The sequence below is a fragment of the Myxine glutinosa genome, chromosome 6 (genome assembly GCF_964187855.1).
Source record: "Myxine glutinosa chromosome 6, kmMyxGlut1.1, whole genome shotgun sequence".
NCBI classification, from domain to species: Eukaryota; Metazoa; Chordata; class Myxini; order Myxiniformes; family Myxinidae; genus Myxine; species Myxine glutinosa.
In genome coordinates this window covers 105,753,824-105,764,853 of record NC_136266.1, presented here as the reverse complement: position 1 = coordinate 105,764,853, position 11,030 = coordinate 105,753,824, and the positions used below count along the sequence as shown (strand labels likewise).

Below are 11,030 nucleotides of genomic sequence, written 5' to 3'. Positions count from 1 at the left end.
GATTTCTGGTTGGTGGGCAGGGCCCTCGTAAAAATGGGGATGGTAGATCGAAGCATCGACACAGACAGCGGCTGTTGACGTGATATCCGCAAAAAAGTGAATAAATCACAAACTCAGTTAACGGCTTTCAAAAACGAAACACCTGAGGGGACGAGGGACATGGGGCAAACTTATTGTCTCGTCGTGGCTAGTAATACCCCATCTCTCCGGCAGGGATCGGCGAACTGCGTGCACAGGGGTAAATTCACCACTCGCCTCACCGTCCTCGGAAGGGGAGGAAAGGGTGGATGGGTGGGGACAGGTGGCATCATGAGCATGCATGGAAAATTGGGTGGAGATCTGCCAAGCCGTTTTCAAGACAGAGACAGAATTTTAGTATGATACATTTATTTGGCAACAGTTACAGTCCCCAAAATACCGATGCAGTTTGTAGATACCTGCACACAGCAGGAAGGACGAAAATGTCTGTAAACATTCCAAGCTGATGAATTTTCAATGAATTCAATGGTTAAAAGAGCAGTTTCACATTTAACCACCAAGCAATGGTGATGATCAATCACACATGGCACAATGACACGATTGAAGGACAATCTGGTAAAGGCGTTCAAGGAAGCGCAGTATTGATGAATTCAAGTTTGGACAAGCCAAAAAGTAGGACAAAATGAGCGGAAAATTAAGGATTGGAATGGAGAAAAAATGAAGACAGAGGCCGAGAGAAAAATCCGTTTTCAGTAAAAAAGATCATTCAAATTCATCTAAAAGGCTCACGTGATTTAAAAAAAAGTTCCTTGTAATGAATGAAATTCCAGGCGATAAAAAGCAGCAACCGATCGGTGGTGATGCTGGTATATCTTGTGAAAGAGTCGGAGGTGTAAAGGCAGAATGGAGAGAAACATGGAAGCAGACGGATGATTAATCAACATTGGAAAGCAAAACCTTCAAGGTGCAACCCACAAGATGGAGACTTCCAGTAACTAACACGAGCACTTCCCGCTCCTGCTCATCCTCTTCCATCGTCTGTTGTTTTCCTTCTCCTCTATGGGCCGTCTCCTTCCGCCTCAATCCCACGAATCCCTCGTCAAAGCACCGATTGATTCCGTCATGGATTTCTGCTTTCTTCCTTCCATTCCTCATTTCCTCAATGTCCTCCACATATCCTCCATTTTCTTCTCTTTTTCTGTCTTGTCCATCACGTTTCATCACACGAGTCCACATCTTCAACCAATCGAGTGAATCAGAAATGTTGGGAAAAACCAATGACGGAGCAGGAACAGAGGATGGCTTGTGAAGACGAGAGTAGAGGGAAGGACTCTCTTTTTCCAGCCTATCCCACAATACCTTGCATTCCCAGCATGCTTTGATCATGGCAGAAGGTGTAACCTGAAGGTTATTCTGATCTGTGGAGAAATAAATCGTACAATTACTCAAACACCATACAAAGCAACATCGGATGACATGTACACCATACAAAGCAACATCGTATGACATGTACACCATACAAAGCAACATCGTATGACATGTACACCATACAAAGCAACATCGTATGACATGTACACCATACAAAGCAACATCGTATGACATGTACACCATACAAAGCAACATCGTATGACATGTACACCATACAAAGCAACATCGTATGACATGTACACCATACAAAGCAACATCGTATGACATGTACACCATACAAAGCAACATCGTATGACATGTACACCATACAAAGCAACATCGCATGACATGTACACCATACAAAGCAACATCGTATGACATGTAATGATCCGTGTGAGTGTAATGAGGCAAATTACGGAAAAACAAAAGCACCCATTAATCAAGTGAAGGTTTGGTAAAAGTTGGAATAGGTACCTTGACTCTGATTTTGGGACGAGATATTGGGACAAAAGATGGCAAAATCAAACGTGTATGCCTGAAAGAGAGGAAAATAAGACTTCAGTACATCACATGAAACCTTTTTGAGGAAATTATTAATCAGTTTATCTAAAACAGACTCAGATGTGAAAAGGGGAGGGATTAGGGTTCGGGTTTTGTACAAAGTATTGCGAATACTTTGGGAAATTTCATGCGGCAATTCTCAATTTATATGTCTCAACCTGCATAACAGTTTGTGCATAACAACCTGCATAACAGGTCTCAACCTGCATACCTGCTCCCTCCCAAAATATATACATTTTTACATAATTACCTCTGCCACCGAAGGTGGATGGAGGTTATGGTTTCACCTCTGTCTATCTGTCTGTCTGTTTCCAAACAGGATATCTCAAAAAGTTGTGGACAGATTTGGATGACATTTGGTAGAGAGTTTGTATATGTGACAAGGATAAAATGATTAGATTTTGGTGAAGATCCGGATGCGGATCCGAGATGGTCGATAGGTTGGGTGTGTGACAAGGAAGAATCGATTCGATTTTGGTGAAGATCCAATTACGGATCCGGATACGAGTATTTATTAAAATCGTAAGTGATTCTTCACCATTGAAAGGGCCAAAGCGATATATAACATTAGAATGGGGCAGAAATCAAATCAAATCTCTGAATCTGAGATGGCCCAATATCCAGATCTTTTCATAATATGATTGTCTGCAAGTGTGCCAAATTTGGTGCTTTCCTCACAAAATGCACAATTGTTATGCTATATTTAGCTTAGCTGCCGGACTATTATATTTCAAAAGGTTGTGGACGTCTGATGCCAAAACTTGTTGGATGAGTTGGTTGGGTGACACGAACAAGCCGACTAAATTTTGGTTATGGTCCGGATCCACATCTGGCCCATCAGTGGGATACAAAACGTAAACTGTTCAGCCTGGTGAAGATATGCTCTCTACCGAGTGCTGTTCTAGTTTAAATATTTTTGGGTGTGTATTAGTATATACTTGATCTTGAATGGGCTTTCGTACATATAGTACTGTGCAAAAGTTTGGGTTATTGTCCCCCGTCGCACCGCGGAGCGAAAGGGGGGACTATGGTTTTCCCCTCCGTCCGTGTGCGTGTGCATGCGTTGAACCTTGAGCGGAATATCTTGAAAAATAAGCGAAGTACCAACTTCTAATCTGGTGTGAGGGTGTATCTAGGCATAAGGAAGAACGCTATTGAAAATTGGGTCGCCACGTCAAAATCCAAGATGGCCACCGCCATATATATGTCTGAACCTTGTGAGCGAAATATCTTGAAAAATAAACCAACTACTAACTTCTAATCTGGTGTGTGGGTGTATCTACGGATAAGGAAGAACGCTGTTGAAAATTGGGTCGCCACGTCAAAATCCAAGATGGCCACCACCATATATGTCTGAACCTTGTGAGCAGAATATCTTGAAAAATAAACCAACTACTAACTTCTAATCTGGTGTGTGGGTGTGTCTCCAACCCACTCGCAAATATTATCGACTCTTCCATGTTTCCTGCGTCTTCCACTTTGTCAACTCACATCACTTCACCGACGGGGGACCTAGGCGTAACGCTTGTTCCAATTATATTTATACTTCAGAGTAAATTCATCAAATTATCAGTGACTATCACGTTGCCCGCGTCCGCATGGGATTCTAAACTGGGTAGGGATGAAGGTGGCAAAAATGCAAATGGCGTCTTCTGTCATCAAGCTGGCAAGCTGGGAGCAACAATTCGCATTTATTGCCGCATCCGATGCAATTTAAATGCTCTAATGACAGCGAGGTGCTCCACCTGAAGCTGTTTGGTCGATATATGTAGCTTTTTGATGCTTAGGGTTCATAATAAAAATTTGTATTGGTGTCAAAGCCAGTGACCAATTGCAAATTAATAGTTGGACAACAGTCAAATTTGTTTATTGTCATAAATTAACACCTTTATAAATTTACGTGAAACAAACTGCTCAAATTAAATGAAGAGCTACCACATGCAGTCTAAAGATTAAGGACATGGGAATGGACATTTCAACTCTTGCTTTACGTTTCCGAGCACAATCTTAGCTTTGTGAATGGAAGTGCAAACAAGGCAATTTGTGTTCTGCAGCATTTAAATATATAATTAAATTTAAATAAAACAAAAGTTTTAAACCCAGTACAGGGTGGCTAGAAAGTAACTTTACCCCACATCACCTCCTCACCCCATCCCCCCTTTTCCCTTAATAAATCATTTGTACTCCAACATACCGATTCAATGACTAATTAATCACTAAGTAATGCACAACAACACCGTTGCATACAATAATGTCGTTGCAAGTGTCATGTCAAAATTTTCCAAAAGAGCGACGAATTCATCAATATGGCTGAAAGATGTCATGGCATGGATGTTTATCCTCGCCAACATGTAATGAACCTGGGATGTGTTCAGTTACCTAGTTTCTTGGAGAGCGCTAACAAAGTATCAAGTAGCTTTTATTTATAAAGTAGCTTTTTTCGCCTCTGCAAAGTAGCTTTTATTCTCGTTCGAGTGTTTTCATAACTACCAAGGCTGATAGACGCCAGAAGAGATCGCTAAAGTAAGTTATAAATCGGGAGATCGTTAAAACTGGGAATTGTACTTCTTCGCTTTATTTATTTATTTATTTTCTTCTTTTTCTTTTTTTTCCCACCAGCCGAGCACAATAAAGGCTGAAGTGATTACAATGATTCTAATTTCTAACGTGAGGAAGTAACTGTCTCTGGGCATTAGGCATTGTTTAATTGACCATGCAAGCTCTGAGTGGGCGGGCGTAATCCAAGCAGTACTCGCTATATCAAATGGTCATGTGACCTGTGGTAAAGTTTAAATTTCCTCAGTTGAACAGTTTCCAATGTATGCTCTTAGCAAAATGAAGACAGAGGGTTTTTAAGGGTCCTCTGGTCTTTTAGGTCTTCGGAATCACTATCAAATGGTCATGTAACACATGGTAAATTTCAATTTCCTCTGTTAAACGGTTTTCCATGTATGCTCTTGACAAAATTCAGAAACGTACGTATGTACTTGACCGATCGCTTACCCCCTTTGTGCTTCATGCACACGTGGGAAAAGGAAGAAAGGAGGAAAAAAAGAGAGGAAGAGATGAGGAGGGAAAGAAGAGGAGAAGCAGAAATGCCAAATTTAAAGGCTTATGATTGGCTCAAATTTCTCCATTTTTAGCTCACCTGAAACAGTTCTTATTGGATGGTACATCGTCCGTCCATTAGTCTGTCAGACAGTAAACACTTGCAACTTCTCTGAAACTGCTGATGGGATTGTGACCAAACTTGGCTAAAATTATATTTGGTATGTTGAAAGTTGAAACTCAAGTTTGTTCACGACATTAAAATAAATTAATTAATAAATTGGGGCTTAAAGGGGTCGACCAGTGGTCAAAGTGGGTCCAGGTTTAAACCCCCAAAATAGGTATTTGCTTTCTTCTCTGAAACAACACAATCAATCCCGATGAAACTTGATCCCAACCTTCATCACCCGGAATGCACCGAAGTTTTTTCACTGCATTAAAAAATAATAAATAAAAAAAATCGGGTCCTGAAGGGGTTTCCAGGGGGTGGGGGTTGGGTGCTTGCCCCCCTCCCCCCACCACCACACAAATAGGCATTGGCTTTCTTCTCAGAAACTACACATACAATTCCGATGAAACTTGACCACAACGTTCTGTTCGTCATCCGTGATATACCAAAGGTTGTTCGTGACATTAAAAATAAATAATTGAGGTCTAAGGCCTGGTGTTGGGCTAGCGGCTAGGGTGCCAGCTTAGGATCCAAGGATCCTGGGTTTGAATCCCGGTCGATCGCTGATTTAACACCAGGGGGGTTGACTGAGCCTGTCATCCTTCCGAGGTCGGCTAATTGAGTACCAGTTCACTGGTAATTCCCTGTGTGTCGTAAAAAGGCGACAAACAGGGTTGGCGGCAGGAAGGGCATCCGGCCGTAAAACATTGCTTCAAAAAGGGAACCAAAAAAAAACAACAACAACCACGGTCCCCGAAAAAGGCCAACCCCCGCTTTGCGGGGAAAAATGGCCTCTAAACGGTGGTTAAGGAGATCTACGGGAGTTTGAACCCCCCAAAGTAGGTATTTGCTCTCTTATCCAAAACTACATACGCAATTTCAATGAAATTTGACCACAACCTTTATCACCGTGATGTACCAATGTTTGTTCACGGAGTTGGGGAAAAAAAAAATATCGGGGTCTAAAGGAAGGGGGTTGTACCCCAAAATAGGTATTTTTTGTTGATGAAAGTCTGATGATTACGTTAGTATGATTCTACACACCATCCTGTCTCCTAGCCACCATTGAAATTGTTTGGAAATACCGTGATACTGTTTAAAATACCTTTAGTCGGTGTAGTATACTGCTTTATTCTACCAGGTGAGCGGGTCAGGTGTATTGCCCCTATTTTTACATTTATCAATGTTGATCCCATCTTCAATTACAGCAAATTAATCGGCTGTGTTTGTAATCAAGACATTCACAGGTAAGCTGCACAACACCTGCAGGAGAGAAAGGAGACTCTGTGCATCTCTCTGGCCAGTTATGTTGAAGAGCAAAACTCGTTGTGGAGATATCCTGTGAAGGAAAATAAAGGTAGGTAATGGGAAGGGAGAGTTGAAGATCTTTAAAATAATAATTCATAAGAGGTGGACATTAAAGTCACAAGACATTCATCCTCACTAGCCGTGCATACCTGTTGCTTCACCGATGGGTTTATTCAAAAGACAGTATGTTGTACGACACAAACATGTTGCATATCTACTTGTGAAGCTCAATGAGAATGTAAAACGAAGTGAAACACACAAAAAATGTTTTTTTTATAACATGTTGTTGTTACCAAAGGTTGACGGAGGTTATGTTTTCATCCCAGCCTGTCTGTTCGTCTGTCTGTGAGCAGGATATCTCAAAACATCATGGACAGATTTGGGACGATATTTAATAGACACATTTGAGTGTGTAACATGGAGGAATTGATTCAATTTTGGTGAAGATCTGGATCCAGATCCGGATGTGAGAATTTTTTAATTTTTCAAGTGATTCTTCACCACAGAGATGGGGCCAACACGACATCTCAAACAGTTATGGACAGATTTGGATGAAACCAAGTGGACAACTTGTGTAGGTGACAAGAACAAGCGATTCGATTTTGGTTCAGTTCCGTATGCAGAACATAAAACACAAACTGTTCAGCCTGGCAGAGGTATGCGCGCAACAGAGTGCCGTTATTGTTGGTGCTGCAGTGGTGGCTATGGTTGTTTGTGTGCTCCTTCGGTATACATATTACTATTTCTTCGAGAAATATTACTACATGTAATCTCGTGTGCTCCTTACATGTTCTTATAAAGGATTCCTGCTGAATGAATGAATGAATATGAATGATCGTTTTGAGGCCATTTTCCCTGCTAGAGCAGGGGTTAGCCTTGCGGGCCCCATGACAATCATGGTTCCCTGTTTGAGGCAATGTTTTTATGGCCGGATGCCCTTCCTGACGCCAACCCTTAGTCGCCTCTTACGATGAGCAGGGATACGGTGTACCTATTCTCAACCGGGGTACACACCGGGATACACCTGCTCTTGTAGAATAAATGTTCCCATTGGAACTGCTGCATTAAACTCTCAGCCCAGCTTCCTCTTCTTCAATCCCTGAAAGAGGGCTTTTAAAAACTGGCGTCTTTATAGTGAAGTAGACAAATTTTTGTTCCAAGTAAATTGATTATTACCTTTTCAACCATATAAATCTTTATATTAGCATTCCTATATATCTATATGTTACATTATTAAATGTACATTTTAGATTACCTATAAATTAGCATTCCAGCGGTACCATTTTTCATTATTTTACGACAGTCGGAATTACTACATTAAAGCTCACGGTCCTGCTTCTTCTTCAAACCCAGAAAGATGGGCTTTTAAAAGAGGCATCCTTGAATCAAACAGACAAATTTTTATTCCAAGTAAATCAATTATTTGCTTTCAAACGGTGCATTTTTTAAATTCTACCACAGCAAGAATCCTTCAATTAAAATTAAGCGTGTGAACGAAAGGATGGACGCTTCTCATTTTAGTAAAATGGGGGCGGGGGGTTGGGGAGCTACCTCATAATAAATATCTTCCAATGGCAAAAATCACATCCATAAACAATATCCATGCATTTTGAGATGCTTTCTAGTTTTACTTTAAAATGTCCTACGCACCTATAATCACAGCGAGGCCTTCCACAACTGTGATATGGGTGTCAAGTAACGATGCAACACTCTTATTCTAACACACTTCAGGCATTGCTCTGAAGATGGACTCTATGACCAGCTCATTCATCACCCAAATCCAGAGATTGCTCACCCCCGACAGGGAAGTCGTTGTTGCTCCACATCAAACCATGACAGGCATGCCTAATGGAGAGAAATAATAGAAGACAAAGAGTCAACCTGTTGGTTGTCTCTGCCTAATCATTTGTTGCATAATGATATGTCCTCAGGTTTAAATATCATTTGACCATGTTGACATGTCCATTATCTAATCACATCCTTGTTTGTTATTCATGTTAAAAAAAAAAAAAAAAAAAAGAACAAAAAAAACACGTTGCGGTCATCATCCTTCACTTCAACACACACACACACACACACACACACACACACACACACACACACACACACACACACACACACACAATGTGAATATAGAGGGCCACGCATGATAGCAATTGGTTACCTGCAAGCTTTCTCTCGTATGTGCACCATCAAGGTAGAAAGTGAGATGACCACAGGGTACAACTTGTGCTCTCCCCAACCAACGAGTGCACGCCAACCCTGTATGCACATTGAACATAACCAGTCCTGAAAAGGACATCCAAGCCATGGAGGCCTGCAGTACTGCATTTAAACCTTATTCATTGGAATTCATTTCTGCGAAGCACAACAACTAACCTTTGTGCATGGCAGGAGTGAGGCAGAATGGACGTGCAGGAGTGAGATCGTTTGAGGACGATTGTGAAAATGAGGAAGTTGTTACAGCTGCAAAAATGAAGGTAATGGTAAGCAACAAGTTTCACACTTGCATACATCTTCCTGTTTATTCTATCTTACTTTTTGTGATGTACTTCCACTGATCCCACCTCTTACCTTTTCAGCCATTAATCCCTTCTTTACTCAATTCCAACTCACTTCGTCCTCAATTTCGTACTCATTTGTAGCCCCGTGCACCCCCAAAGAACTCACCGTGACCACGATCATGCAACCACAAGTTGACAAGGCACAGGGCGAGCGCTGCATTATCTCGCTGGTGCTCTCCTTTGAGTGACAATGTGACACCGTCTCCTATTTCATTCACTTCCTTGTCCATCGACCGGTTCACCGTGAAGTCCGAGAGGTTTGGACAAAGGAACAGCGGACACTGATATCGTGCAAATGAGAAGAAAGAAGAAGCAGGAAATGAACCGGTTTTCAGCCAGAACTGCCAATAAAAATCCATATGCAAGATTTTTTGGAACAAAATGTTAGCGATAACCCAGCCAATGGTGAACACGAATGTTAGTGCACTCATTAACATTATAAACAGATGATCAAGAAACTGAAACAAAGATGAAGACTCAGTGTGTGCATCATCTACTTGGTTCTTTGCCTACCAGAGTTTTGACTGGAAAGCCTCATAAAAACAAAACGTTTTATAAAATCATTAAACAATATGGCATACCACATCATAAACAAGTTCCACAAACTTAACGAAAAGTACAAACGCACACAGGACAACACGCACGACTCAACACACAATATTTGTCGTCATGTGGTCAATTGCCATGTCTTTGTACTCCGTTAGACCAATCACCACAGAGTTATGAATAAGTCAAATGACCGAATGAAGGATTACTATATTCTTTGTCTGATCAGGTGATCTCAATAATGACACTCTGGTCAAATACTATCACAGACCAAAGCAACTCGCTCACAGCATCCTGCTACTGAAAATGCCAATACATCAAATTGGCCATGCAGGGTTTGTACGACCAAATTTCCAGGGGTTTTCCGGGATAAAAAGTTGTTTTCCAGGACCGTTGATACAATTGTTTTTATGTAACAAGTGACATTGGCATAAACCACAATAATAAGAATGAAACCTTGTTTGTTTGCTGTTACTGTATTCCATTAAATATTTCAGTAACTAGAAAACACCTGCTTTAGGAGCAGCTTTGGGAAGGGTGTGGGGATAGAGGGGTAGCTGGGGCAAATATATTATGTGCCATGGCTAAGAATCCTCCCTGCCTGCAGTTGGGGGTCAGTAAACCACTTGCACCTGTGTGCCTGTGGTTTACTGTACAGGTGAAAAATTGCAAATACCCCCCCACCCCCCCCCCCCTCCCCCCCCACCTCGGTACTACCAGCACGAATGCAAAATTTGGTGGACATTGGCCCAGCCCTGTTTTTACCTCCGCTACCGAAGGTGGATGGAGGTTATGAGGTTATGTTTTCACCCCTGTCTGTGAATAAGATATCTCAAAAGTTGTGGACGGAAGCAGACGAAATTTGGCAGAGGTTGGGTATGTGAAGAGGAGGAAATGATTAGATTTTGGTGAAGATCCAGATCCGGCTACTATAATTTTTAAGTGATTCTTCACCATTGAGTGATAGGGGTAAAACCGATATATAGCAGGATATCTCAAAACGTTATAGGTGGATTTGGACCAAACTTGGTCGAGAGGTTGGGTGTGTGATAAGACCGAATCGATTCGATTTTGGTTAAGATATTGTCGTGTTCCTAGGGATTAAAATCCTCCAAGCAAACAGATAGCCGAATGAGCTAACACTCCGAGGCGTTCAGTCAAAAATGACGGTGTTTTTTTTACATGCGAGGGAAAGGAGAATGACGAACTTACCTTCACGGGTCCCACCGGACGTCTTCGAACCTGCGATAATCAAGTCAAACCGACACGGATTCAAAATGAACAAAAATACCGGCAACAAAGAATGCACGATAAAAATAAGATTCCTAAATGGGACGTCCCCAAACAGACCTGGAAACACACAAAGGGAAAAATAAAGGTGAAAATAAAGCGTGCAATTGCGACTTAGCTCTGGTCCCCCTGATCGTCCGGAATCATCACAGGCCCTC

At 41.6% G+C, this 11,030-nt stretch overlaps 1 protein-coding gene across 3 annotated transcripts in view; it reads right to left on the bottom strand.

Annotated features, from left to right (window-relative positions):
• Nucleotides 1–370: 370 nt before the first annotated feature.
• Nucleotides 371–11,030, bottom strand: part of LOC137430145 (folylpolyglutamate synthase, mitochondrial) — a 56,917-nt gene continuing 46,257 nt past the window's right edge. For all 3 annotated transcript variants that reach the window (XM_078780322.1, XM_078780324.1, XM_078780323.1), the window contains 7 exons: nucleotides 9,143–9,317; nucleotides 8,852–8,938; nucleotides 8,637–8,734; nucleotides 8,268–8,317; nucleotides 6,428–6,503; nucleotides 1,861–1,921; nucleotides 371–1,397 (listed from right to left, as the gene is read on the bottom strand). In XM_078780322.1, coding sequence (XP_078636448.1) covers nucleotides 913–1,397; nucleotides 1,861–1,921; nucleotides 6,428–6,503; nucleotides 8,268–8,317; nucleotides 8,637–8,734; nucleotides 8,852–8,938; nucleotides 9,143–9,317 — 1,032 coding nt within the window. In that variant the 3' untranslated portion in view covers nucleotides 371–912. The remainder of the gene's footprint in view (nucleotides 1,398–1,860; nucleotides 1,922–6,427; nucleotides 6,504–8,267; nucleotides 8,318–8,636; nucleotides 8,735–8,851; nucleotides 8,939–9,142; nucleotides 9,318–11,030) is intronic.